This window comes from Equus quagga, unplaced genomic scaffold, assembly GCF_021613505.1.
Source record: "Equus quagga isolate Etosha38 unplaced genomic scaffold, UCLA_HA_Equagga_1.0 HiC_scaffold_32_RagTag, whole genome shotgun sequence".
Classification (NCBI taxonomy): domain Eukaryota; kingdom Metazoa; phylum Chordata; class Mammalia; order Perissodactyla; family Equidae; genus Equus; species Equus quagga.
In genome coordinates this window covers 1,641,552-1,654,994 of record NW_025793551.1, presented here as the reverse complement: position 1 = coordinate 1,654,994, position 13,443 = coordinate 1,641,552, and the positions used below count along the sequence as shown (strand labels likewise).

Genomic DNA, 13,443 nt, shown 5'->3' with positions numbered 1-13,443 from the left:
ATTATTCGCTCAAAAATAATGTGACTGCTTTAGCAGTAAACAAATTTGATTATTTAAGATCAAAGACTTCAATAAACCACTAAAGATTCACTAAGTTTTTTTTTAAAGATTTTATTTTTTACTTTTCTCCCAAATCTCCCTGGTACATAGTTGTATATTCTTCGTTGTGGGTCCTTCTAGTTGTGGCATGTGGGACGCTGTCTCAGCGTGGTTTGATGAGCAGTGCCATGTCCGCGCCCTGGATTCAAACCAATGAAACACTGGGCCACCTGCAGTGGAGCGCTCAAATTTAACCACTCAGTCATGGGGCCAGCCCCAAAGATTCACTAATTTTATATTAACAAGAAGGAAACAACAAAATATTTCCATACAGTGATTTAGCATGTTCCTAAACACCTAATTCTAGCTATCAAAATCCATTGTTCCAAGTTCTGTTTTTCATATATGTTCATTTTAGAAGAAACATTCAATACTGTTTTCCTTAACAGCAATTAAATAATAACTTCTCCATTCCTACAGCTTTTCCAAGAATTTCTTTCCACTGTCCCTTAATATTTTTCCTAAACATTATCCACATCTTTTCCTAGAATAGATAAGTGAAAATTTTTCTTTCAATTGTTTCAAAAAAAAATAGTAAAAATAAATGTTACAACTAATAAAGATGACGGCATTGAATATTTAGTGCTGAAGACTGGGCTAAGTGCTTCACATTAAAAATCCCTTTAAGATTTACAAGTAATTGAGGTAAATATTATTATTAATATCCTTACTTTACAGATGAACAAACTACAGCATGGAGAGTTTAGGTGCTTTGCCCAAGGTCACACAGCAAGTGATGGAGCCTGGATATGAACATATTCCAATTGCATAGACTCCTTCTAGAGAATTAAAAAGGCTTGTGGAATTCATAATACCAGAATTTTCCAAAAAATCATATACAGTTTCTAAACACTGTCAATAATCAACAGGTAAGCAAAGCCAAAAACAAAAACAAAGCAGAGCACCCTCCTAGCAGTCAAAAATCAATGCTACAAACTGAAAATCTTGCACTTTTACACAGATAAGTACCCCAACCACTACCACTTAGTTCATCCCTTTGCTGTAGTTCACACATACTTTTAACAAGATTGGGCATGTGGTTTTCCAGAACACCATAAATTAGAAGCAGCAAATTAGAATTGGAGAATTTGCTAGCATAAGCATCACAGAACAGCAAAATATGAAAGGTTTTAAGTCCAGCAAATGAATAAAACTACAAAAATGAGCAAAATACCTCAATTATAATTTCTAAGGAAATGTATTTACTCATCATATTGAAGAAAACCAGAAACAATTATAAATTCAAATAAGTTTTTAGCTTTCACAAAAATCGTATGAGGTTCACATTCATAGATTTCATGTATATATTTGGAACAAATGCATGAGTGAGAAAAGAAAGACTCCTAGGGCCATATTATTGCAGTTGTCCTTGAGATATTGCCACAGAGGAAAATACTTTATGCTTTTTAAAAATATTCATTTTTAAATTATTCTTTATTTTTCCATATTTTGAAATTATAAATTATTCAATATTTTTTAAATTATTCATTTTTAAAATAGAGAAGAGAGTAAAATAACTGACATCAAAAAGCAAGAAAAGCAAAAACATAAATAATCTAGAAATGTCATAGCCTCTATGTGAAAAAGTAGTGAATCCTAGGTCAAAATAGCAAATTCCATTTTACTTTATAAATTGAACTTATTAATAAATGAAATAGTTGTTAATAGGAAAGAAAAAACTTTTCTATTGAAATTTTGTTTTCTTTAGTGGGACCTGTATCAACATACGACATTTCCAGCAGAGTCATCCATATTTTAAGACTCTACAACTTAGGAAATGCAGTCATGGAAAACAAACAGAAAAAACAGACCATTTTTATAGAACTAGTCATCAAACCCTGGAAGACTGTCCATGGGGAATTAGCATTAACTTCCTCTCAGAGATCTGAGAGGAATTCCAGCCACAATAAATGAGCATTCTGTTGATCAGGTAGGCCAAATATATCACTTTTCATTCCTGAAAAGTGAGACAACATAATGAGATGAATTTTGTAAAACCAGAAGACTGATGATTTTTACTTAATGACTTCATAGATATCACCCACAATCTTGCATGAAAAATTTCTAAAGTCCTTTCATGAGCTCCAATGTACGTAATTAAATAAAATGGAAAAAACGATTGAAACAGAAAATGTGATCTACACTTTGCTTTCTCTTTTTACTTTCTTACCACTTTGCCTCCTCCCCACAAATAAGATAGTGCTAATTTTCCTAAATTACATTCATGCAACTACTCGCAAAAGAAATCTTTATTGCCTTAAATATACAATTCACCAATAAATATATTCATAAGTAAATATAAACCTTGGACAGAATTGGCATTCACAATTATTTTCTATAGTCCCCTTAACTCATCTATTTTGCATTTTATGATCTTCCAATTCCTTCTTTGTAATCACTATCTCCTTAAGCTTGAAAGATTTACCTTTCTTCAAGAATTATTAATTCCCTATTCATTATTAATTCATCTCCTCAAAGCATTTTAGAATCTTACTTATTTGCATATTTTAAATACTTACTGTGTTCCATACAATGAGGTTAAGGAAAGTGATACGTACTTTCCAAGTATGTCCATTGTTTAGTTTTCATGCTAATCCTAAGTGGATTCTATTACTGTCCCATTTTTACAGTTGAAGAAACTGTCACTCATCTGTAACCTAAGTAACTTAAGTAAATTATCAGTGGTAATTCAACTGGTGATGAAGCTGGGATCATGTAAGTCTAAGTCCCAAATGTTAACCATTATTACATTGCTTTCTATAAATATTTTCTTCTAGAATTTAACTTGTCAATTGTGGAGTATCTATTTAATAATATGTGTACACTACACAGTTATAAGTATCACTTAAGAAATCAGAGATCCAGCTATAAGATCAATTGTCTTTGAGTATATACTCAGTATTTGCTTTTCTAATCTAATATTGGTAGACAATTCATCAATTACCTCTTGTCACTAGTTACAAATTTGTGTTTTAGTTGAACAGATTATAGAATAAAATAATAAATCCATGTTTTGTACAGGTTGAATAGCAAAAACCAACATGGATTTAATAGCCAGGTCATGATACTTTTAGAGAGAGATAGATGTTAGTGGTTGTTTAGGCAAAGATTGCTAAAAACATGGGGACAATACAACTAAACAGACAGTTAAAAGGTTCTGAAAAAGAAAGAGTAATTCAGGTTCATGTATGAAAGAAAGCAGGAATGGGCTAAAAGCTCATGTGAAAGAAGAATACCATAATACGAAGAAAGGATATTTCTGCATGGAATGGCATAGGTAGGGCAATATATTCTGTGATCAGCAGGAATTTTGTAAGAATATGTATTTAAGTGTGCTATCTAGTGTATGATAAGTCTCTTGTCTTACCTTTCAGATCATCAGTAAAGGTATTGCTACTGTGATAACCTTGAGTTTTAGTTGCTTTGATAACATAGGTTTCAGGAAGTCAAAGAAAAAGATATTTTGTCCCTTCTTTGAGAGGACACAACAATGGAGATCAACGGGGAACAGAGGACACAACTTCAATGAAGGCAGAAAACAGAGCATTGGTGATTCTGAAATTATAACCCCTAAGAAACAGTGACATAACAGGTTCTTAAAAGTAATCTTGAATATATCAGCATATGCAGTCATCTAATTTACTGACTTAAAAACAGCCCAGTGAAACTTTTTAACTGTTAAGCCTGTTATTACCCATAATGAAATACTATATGTACTAATCATAATATATCATCTTAAAATTGACAGATTGCTAAAAATTCGTGATACAAGGATTTTTAGTTACACTCAACATGTTTTTCATTCAGAAATATGATTGGTTGTTCTCAATGCTTTGAATAATATAAATTGAGCTCATACTTGGAAGAAATATGAAAAATCAGGCATCCTTGGATTTCAAGCAGACACTCCAGCACCTTCAAAGGTATATGTTTTATTCAAGTTTGGTATTCTTTCTATTATGCTTTTTGTGTCTCTGTATTTTCTGTTTAACAGATGCAAATGTATTCCACATTTCTCATAGATTATGCTGTCTAGAATTCATTACTTCTTCAGTTGAACCATAATTGAATTAATCTTTGAATACTTAACTGAAATTTTTACTTTTTAATGCAGCAAAGTGTTTGTATTTCTTTACATTTTAGTTCCAGAGCCCAAAAGTGCTTTCTAAAACCAAAACTCACAGTAAAAGTTTATTTTAATTACTTATAAATGAAAGTTAAAGTATTATTTTCAGGCTATAATTTACTACTTTGAAAAACACTTTAAGTACCTCAATAACTTATTTTAAAATAGAATCATTAGCTAAATGTTTCCTGCATATTTTTCCTTATTAATACATTAAAAAAAAACCTTATTGTGGTTCATGCATCAGTATTATTACCATTGTATTCACCTTCTATTAAAAAAAGTTTAGATTTTCCCACTTAACGGTTTTAAAAATGAGTGGATAAATTTGGGCCAGGAAGCAATGTCCAATTTTTAGGATGCTTGGAGTTTGCTTTAGATCCCATGTATCTAATTTGTGGAGGAATTACAATGCAGTATCTAACAAAAAAGAAAATATCATTGACTATGAATAGAATCATTTAGGTAGAAATCATTCCAAATTCATTGGAGAATAAAAGAACCCCTAAAATCCAATAGGGTTAGAACATCTAGGACTAAATCCTGCTTATTTTTTAATCCATTTTGGTAATTTAATTTACATAATAACTTTTCTTAAATGATTAGTCTTTGTTTTTAGCAGTAGCAACTCCCAGTAGACAGTACAAGAAACACTTCCATGGCTCCTTGTTCTAAAAGTAGAAAATAACGATAAATGTCTTAATGATCTGAACTTTTAGAGCCAACCATGTTCCTTAAATCATTAATTATAAATTACATTTCGTTTTTGTAATCCTAAGTGAATATACAGGCTGGGTAGGTACAGGGAAATGGTATTCTAAATTACAGAACAACAGATCACTCATTTCTATAAATTTCTTTAGCTTATCTGAATGAAAAGCATATTTACTTTCTGTGACTTCAGGAAGAAAGCATTGTGCTGAGAACTAGAAATTATACATTGAATGAAGTAACTTCACAAAAAATGTTCCAAAGCTTTTTCCTAGCAACAGACTATTAGGTATTATATGTATTTTATGAAGGACTAATTACATACATGTTTGAGATGAGGTAAGAAAAGCAGGTGTTGACTTATATTTCAGAACGATCAAGAAATGGGGACGTGGATTTTGTTTGCCTGCCTTGTTGGAACAGCCATTGCTATGCCCGTAAGTATAAATCAGCATCCTATTTCACAAGCTTGAATGCAAAAATTGGCCTCATTGTTGGTAAATTTTGGGGTTTAAATCAATACAAGATCATGTATCTTCAAATGTCTCCATGTTTAAGAATAAATTTGAAGAGCTAGTTATAAAAGAATAGATTCTCCGATGACTCTGCCAAAGATTTTGATTGAATACAGCTGAGGAGGGATCCAGGACTCTGTGTTTTAATAAGCCCCCCAGGAGATTCTGTTCCAACAATTAGCTTGTAAACGTTATTGCCCATCTGCAGAAGGAGGAAAGTTTTGTAAGGGATCCTTAAAAGGGCTCCAGAGAAATGTTTAAGCAGCCTTAGACAAACACTGCAAAAACATCAGTCTTCTCTACAACCCAATTTCTCACAAGTGTTTAAATTTCTCCGTACTCTCCAAACTCCACTGCTGTTTTCCTTCAGAGGGGAAGAATTCTGTGTTAGGAATTCCTTTATTGAAGCATCTCCCTGTTCTGAGAGACCACGTCACTTTGAGTTCATCTCTTATGACTTGTATATGGTGATGCCAAATCCTACCTATGTCCAATACATATGGATATATTTTACATTCAAATATACCAAGGACCAGGAATCTGATCCATTCTTTCTAGACATAGGTACATAAGGTCAGAGAGCTTAGATCACAAACAGGCAAAGCAGGATCCATCTACTTTACAGTGGCATAAAGAGCAGTTGATACAACCAGAAGCCAGCAAAACTTGCATATCTGCCTCCTCTCTTCCCTTCTCAACCACAAGACCAAGACTGTGCTTTGCCTTCTTGAAATCCTGCATGGTGCCAATTTCTTGTTCCCTAAGTGGTCCCTTACCACAAATTCAGCGCCTTTTCCGTTCCTCAATTCAACACCCTTACTCTCTAAGGGCTGTATATCAAGAAAATATAAGAATGATAGTTACCTAACTAAAATACTTCACGTTCAAATGTGTGACTAAACTCTTTTATGAAATACGAGCATTAAAGATAAATAAATTCTTAATTAATTTGACATCTAAGGGAGATATTCTGCACCATTCTCTATCCTTTCTCTCTCACCCACTCCAGCACCAATACAAATTGCACAACACAGGCATCGGTCATTCGGCCTCCACATTTGAAAAGACAGTATTGATTTAGATAATTACTCAGTGTGCTTTTCACTTTGACCTTTAACATTTTTCTGTCATAAAAACATTGACAGGGTAATAAAAGTTGGCCTAAACTTCATAAATCAACTTCTATTTTTCATAGGATTTATAATGTTTCTACTTTACCCATCTTGTTCTCACATACATCAATAATGCCCAAACAATTGTTTCTTTTGTTGTTGTTGATGTGTTATTTACTTTGCATGCCACTTCTGAGGACTAGCTAAGTATTTGGTAGTTAAGAATAGTTAACTGTCTTTGATAGTTAAGTATTTATCCATGTTATGATCTGTAATGAAAGCTATTCTCTTCTTGGTGGTATTTTATAATTCTGCAAGAGACTCATACCTCTCTCCCAGACAAAGAGTGAGTTTTGTTAACAAGGAAAATAGTGGGTAGGATAGGGGAAGATTCACGGACAACATGGGGTGTAGGGTGAAGGGGATCTTCAAGATTACTGGAGAATAAATGTGTGCTAGATTCTGCTTCCAGGTCTCCCATCATAAGACTGCAACCCCTGAGAAAGTCATTTAATTTTCTGGACTTTAAAATAAGAGAGCTCTTCTCCTACACAATGTACATGTTCAACCTAAAAGCAGACCTCAAATATATTCTGCACTACATCAGTTTTTTAAAGTAACTTCAATCTCTCTTAATGTGAACAATTGCATATTGACTTAATCTCTTCCTTTCTCCCTCTCCCTCTTCTTCCTCTCCTTCTTTTTCTTCTCCTTTCTCCCTTCCATATAAAAGCTACCACCTCATCCTGGGCACCCTGGTTATATCAACTTCAGCTATGAGGTAATTTTTCTCTTTACTAATTTTGACCATTGTTTGAGTTAACAATGCCCTAGGCTCCGTAAAGAATAGTGTGTTTATCCTTTATTCAAGATGTTTTTCCATTCCTCTTGTTCAGTTCCCACTACCAGTTTCCTAGTTTAAGCCCTGATACATCGCTTCAAGCCTGCATTGTCCCATCACGCTCCTACTCGGCCTCTCTGGCTCAGTTTCATCTCCTTACATGGCTATAAAATTATCCATTATGAACTACCACTCATGGGGCTACATTGTAGGGCAGAAAGTGAACTCTGGCTGAATAGCTTTGTTCTATCCTAGCCCATAAAATGTGGTGATCAGGTAAGATGTTATTTTAGATTCTTTCCAGCTGGAAAACTCCTGATTCTAAAATGTTCACCTATATATGTCTCATTTGTCTTTAGTGAAAGATTAGTGAAGAAGTGGTCTATGAGACATTCTGCAGAGCAATGGAAAGTGTGAGATGTCTGTAATCTGGGCTCAAGGCTCTCCTCAATCCCATACTAACCATGTGACCCTGGGCAAGTCATCTTCATCTCTAGAACTTTGGTTTCCTCATCTGTAGAAGGGAATTAATGCCCACACTTCAAAATATTGTTTGTGGAGCAAAATTGTTATGGAATATAAAGAATAGTTGCTCAAATATTACATGAGCAAAGTTAGTAATTGATTTCAAATGCTGTACTACCATATGAAGGAGTCTCCAGATTTGCGATTAACTAACTATATACTGCTTAGGAAGAAAGGAAACTATTCCTCTTTCACAGTTTCAAGGAAGAAAGGAAACTATTCCTCTTACACAGTTTCAAGCGACAATCTGTGAGTCTGTTTACTCATTCACACTGAGGAAAACTTTAAGTAGTTTAGCAAGCTTCTCTTTTAAACCTTAAGAGGTTGACATATGTGAAAAGAAAAATTGTGTTTCTAGGATGATGGACAATGTTTCTGCCTCCTTTATGTTTTCATTATGACCTGAACTCAAAAAAGGATATAATTAATGTTATGTCACATTTATTTTTTGTGTTTTGTTCTACTCTTACAAAGAAGAACAGGAGATGTGGAATTAAACAGAAAGAACACTTTTGTAAACTCAGTCAAGCTCATGAACCTCTTTAACTCTCTGTGGCCTTGTCTATAAAAGTAAACGTGATCATACTTCCTTCAGAGTATGAGAGAAAAGAAAAAGAAAAAGAAAAATGTGTGTGATCAATGCAACATAGTGCCTAACACATAGGAAGCACCTGACAAATGTCTAGCTTATTCTTTTTTCCATAGAACTCATATTTTCAGGCTATCAATATAGATGATTTCATTAGTCTATAGTTCATGTAAATAAATTTAAACACATATATTTTAATGTCTCTTTCTCTTAAGGTGCTTACCCCTCTGAAGTGGTACCAGAACATGATAAGACAGCCGGTATGTAGAATTTTGTTCTTTATTCCCTTCAAATATTAAGTATGGATTTCAATTCCTATTTTAAGTGAAATAACATATTTATGCCACATACAGACATATTGGGAAATCTAGTTTGTAAAAAGTCATGTCTGTGTACATAATTAGAAATATTTTCCCAGAAAGAATGAATAAACATCCATATTATGATAATGATATAATAATGAATCACAAAGAAAACATTGCTATATCTCCAGCAGAGAGTCAATGGACCCAATGGTAAACCTGACTCTTTTTTTCTCACCAGTACCCTTCCTATGGTTATGAACCCATGAGTGGATGGCTGCACCACCAAATCATCCCTATGCTGACCCAGCAGAATCCCTCAAATCACGCCCTGCAGCCTCATCACCACATCCCCATGGTGCCAGCCCAGCAGCCTGTGGTCTCCCAGCAACCAGCAATACCAGTTCCTGGCCAACACTCCATGATTCCAAGTCAACACCACCAGCCAAACCTCCCTCCACCTGTCCAGCAGCCCTTCCAGCCACAGCCTCACCAGCCCATCCAACCTCAGCCACCTATGCACCCCATCCAGCCCTTGCCACCACAAGCTCCTCTGCCTCCAATATTCCCCTTGCAGCCTCTGGCCCCCATGCTTCCTGACCTGCCTCTAGAAGCTTGGCCAGCTACAGACAAGACCAAGCGGGAGGAAGTGGTGAGTATACCTTGAAGCCACTACAACACCTGTGAAAATAGTAAAGCAATATTGGCCCTCAGAGTTCTAGTCTCAAACAATCCAAGGTCTACAGTTTCAGTAGATTCAGGTCAATGACTCTATTAGTCCAAACATGTGTTGTAACTTTATATTATAGATGAGCTTATTTATCTATATGGCATGTTTATTGTGTGTTCAAAATCTATGATTATTTTGAATTCCAGCCACAATATAGATTACTGAAATACATTCATTTTAAGGCCAACTGCATAAGGGAATATCAGATCTCCTCATCTTTCAATGGTTTGACTTGCAAGAGTAGGCTAGAATTACACAGAAAGACACGAAAAAAGTAATTTTCAGGGTAAGGAGATGCAAATATCAGAACGGTCTAAAAAATGGTAGATAGAAAATCTAAAGACCTTAGAAAATGTTACCTGTGTTAGTTATTTAACATAATGTAGATTTTTGGTGTAACTTGGACGCAGCTAAACTAGAAAGACTTTTAGATTCCATTTTATTGCTAAGATTAAATAGATCAAACTTTAAGAATTTTTCACAATTTAGCTCAAAATCTCCTTCCATTATAGGAAGTTTTTTTCTAAATGAATGAGAAATAACCAATAAGATAAACTGCATCCATTCCCATAAACCCTCAGTCCTGTATATATATGAGTTTATTTAATTCTACAGTTTATAAATTCAGTTAGCAATTTGCTACTTAGAGCTATGAGAAGTGAGGTAGAAATTACCTACAGGAGTACCTAGGACACATGGGTTCTAGTTTTGGCTTTGCTGCAAGAAGGAGATGGTATTTTGCAAGTTATTTCACATTTATGGGTGTTTTCCTATCTCTAAAATGGGGGGAAGTGACTGGATCACTTAATTTTAAAGGCTTTGTTCAAACATTTGTACTCGTAGTAGAAATAATAAGATAATTTTCCCTCAAATATTATATTATATGCAACATGAGCTTTCATAATTGTGAGTATATTTATCAGGAATATAGGACAGCATTTTTGAAAGTTGATTGTATCCCAAATATTGTCATATCCATAGTCAATTATTTTTGGCTAAGCTACATGTTCTCTCATTATAAAGAAAATACGTTTTTTATTCATTTATTAATAAATGAGGCAATGGACTTCACAATGTGTTCATACCATGTCAAAGCTATTTATGAAAAGATGACTGAGGAGGTAGTTTAAATTTTTTCAAACTTAGTTTCCGCATGTGTAAATTGAGAATGTAAATGAATACTTCCTTAGAGTTGATTTTGAAAATAAAGTGATTAGCTGAGACTCTGGCAGGCAAGAAGTACTCAGAGAAAGATAGCTGTATTATTTTAAAGTTGTATAATTGGTTTTAAGTGTCCTGAAGGCAGGGACTACCTTCATGGGAACCTCATATGTAATGACAATTCAATAAGGAATTTTTGGCGATTATAGAGTTCAACTTAACTTAGGGTATTTTTTCAGTAAAACCGAAGCTATATATATTGTTGTACATAGCACTGTCTAGAAATATTTGTAAATTACTTTAAATGTTCCTTTTGCTATTTTTTTTCAGGATTAAAAGACTGGAATATGAGAGAACTAATCTAGATATTTCAGTTGCTTTTAGGAATGACACAAGAACACAATGATTTGTGCCTACAGTCAGTTTACTAGTAAAATCTGTAACTAAAAATAAATATCATTAGAAGCCAATAAAGTGTTTTAAAAATTATCCATGTACAGTTTTTGAATTAAATGTAAAATTTCATGTTACTTGAGTGAACATGCAATTTACAACCTACAAACTGATAGTTTGGCAAGCAAATAATACTATTTCTTTTCAGAAAAAAATTTAATTATGCTATGTCAATTCTTTTTTCCTTTTAGTTTACACATGAGTTCTAATAGTTGATAAAATAAAAGAAAATGACAATTTACAGTCAGTGAAACCGAACTCTTAAAAAATTCTTTGTTACAAAATGAATTTGTATTTGGAACACTAGTTTTATACTCACATCAGTTTAACACACTAAATTTAAAATTACAGAATTAGTGGGCCAACCCTAGCGGCCTAGTCGTTAAGTTCAGTGCCCTCTAGTTCAGCGACTCGGGCTCGGTTACTGGGTGCAGACCTATGCCACTTGTTTGTCAGTGTCCATGCTGCAGTGGCTTACATACAATGAATGGAAGATTGGTAGAGAAAAGAAAGGAATGGTTATTTGGGTCCCAAATTATTCATATCAACAATCCACGTCTGAATAGTGTATCAAAAAAATCAAGACCAATAAAGTCCACTACCAATAACATGGCCATGTGATCAAAAAAAAGAAAGAAAGAAAAGAAAAAGGGAAAACACCCCAGGGGCCAATGTTTCTGTTCTTCTTGCTAATCCAACAAAAACTAACATTGTTAAAAATAGCTCAACATTGTCAGAATACCCGAACACACGTTTTCCTTTTCAAAGAATTTTTTCATCCTTTGACTTTGTGGAATGTGGGTTTTCTGGAATCAGTGTGTTAACTCTCCACACAAGTGCAAAAATGGCTTCCTGGTGTGGTTAGGTGTGCAGACTCTGCAAGCAGATTGTCTAGGTTCACAGTCATGACCTTTGCCACCAGTTGGGAAATCTTCGACAAATTTCTTAGACTTTGTGTGCCTCAGTTTCATCAACAATAAAATGTAACAATATTGTTAATGAAGCACAGTTCATAAACCACATTGGCTACAGTTCTTCATTCAGAAAGAAGGCTTCTTATGTTTCTGTAGACCCCTCAAGGGAACACTACTCAGGTAGACCCAAAGGTGATGCAGAATTTCGGCATAGAAGGGCACTTTAAGATGCAAAAGTTTCTAAAGTCTAACACACCTCTTGTTTATCTGTGAGCCATTTCTGACATATAGCCACATGAAAATCACTTACTGATTGTTATCCTCCATTTTGCCTTAGAAGCGTGATCACATATCTTCTATTACCTGACACCCCCAGATACAGTTCTTCAAATCCCTGAATTCTACAGTGCCTGTTACGATGCTGGAATGGTTAAGCTGTGAGATTTCCTAGGATATGTTGAGCATTCCTGCATATTAAGCAATGGTTTGTTTCCACTCCAGTAAGCAAGCTTTTTGAATTAGACTTAGACAAGTATTTGGAAATTGATCGCTATGTTTAATATCTGCTCAATGAACCATCATCAGCTTTAAAAGCCAATGATTCCGTAATGTAAAATTAATAATAATCATCCTGAACGTTTATCAATCTCCTGTTACATTCCAGATATTTTTCTAAGCAAATGTCACATATTATCCCATTTACTACTCATGACCTTATAGAAGTCGATCCGTCTCCATCCTCATTTTATAGATGACATGTTTTCTAAACTCTAAAAGGAATTCAAACACTCTTTAAAACATGCACACATTCTGCTTTATTTTGAATAAACACCGTTTGAAATGTAAACTATTTTTTTTTCTTTTTGTCCAGGACTCTAACTAAAATTACTTGCATCTATTTATAACAGCAAATATGAATTCAATTTGATCAAAGTCACAACTTTTGTCACAATTTTTGCTGTTTATTTGACTTTCCAAATATGTGCCTAGTAACTAATATTAACTCAGTCAAACGAAGCTCTGATGTAATAACAGCTTTTCAGTTGCCTACAAAAATTGCCTCTTTTGGTAAAGTAGCACAGCAGAGAAAGAAACCTCTGTAAAAATGGACAAACATCACCAACTAATTCTGGGAAAGCCTACTAGGTTAGCATTGCCATGGTAATCAGATAAAGCCATATATGCCAACTGTGTGCAGCCACTTAGATTGACCAGAGGCAGACACCTAGATTTCTTCAGAGAAAGCTGTAGTAGGAAACAATAATGCCAAACTTGAAAATCTAGGCTTCACCTTCACCTATTTTCCTTCCAAGGTAATCCAATGAGTGCAAACTTAAGACATATGAAAAGACAATTTAGAATAGA

At 34.2% G+C, this 13,443-nt stretch overlaps 1 protein-coding gene across 1 annotated transcript; it reads left to right on the top strand.

The window, feature by feature from the left end:
* Window positions 1-5,319: 5,319 nt before the first annotated feature.
* LOC124232193 (amelogenin, Y isoform-like) lies at window positions 5,320-9,487 on the top strand. Its single transcript, XM_046649154.1, has 4 exons — window positions 5,320-5,373; window positions 7,297-7,344; window positions 8,734-8,778; window positions 9,062-9,487. Exons 1-4 carry the CDS (start codon window positions 5,320-5,322, stop codon window positions 9,485-9,487), a joined length of 573 nt encoding a protein of 190 aa, XP_046505110.1.
* The last annotated feature ends 3,956 nt before the right edge of the window (window positions 9,488-13,443 follow it).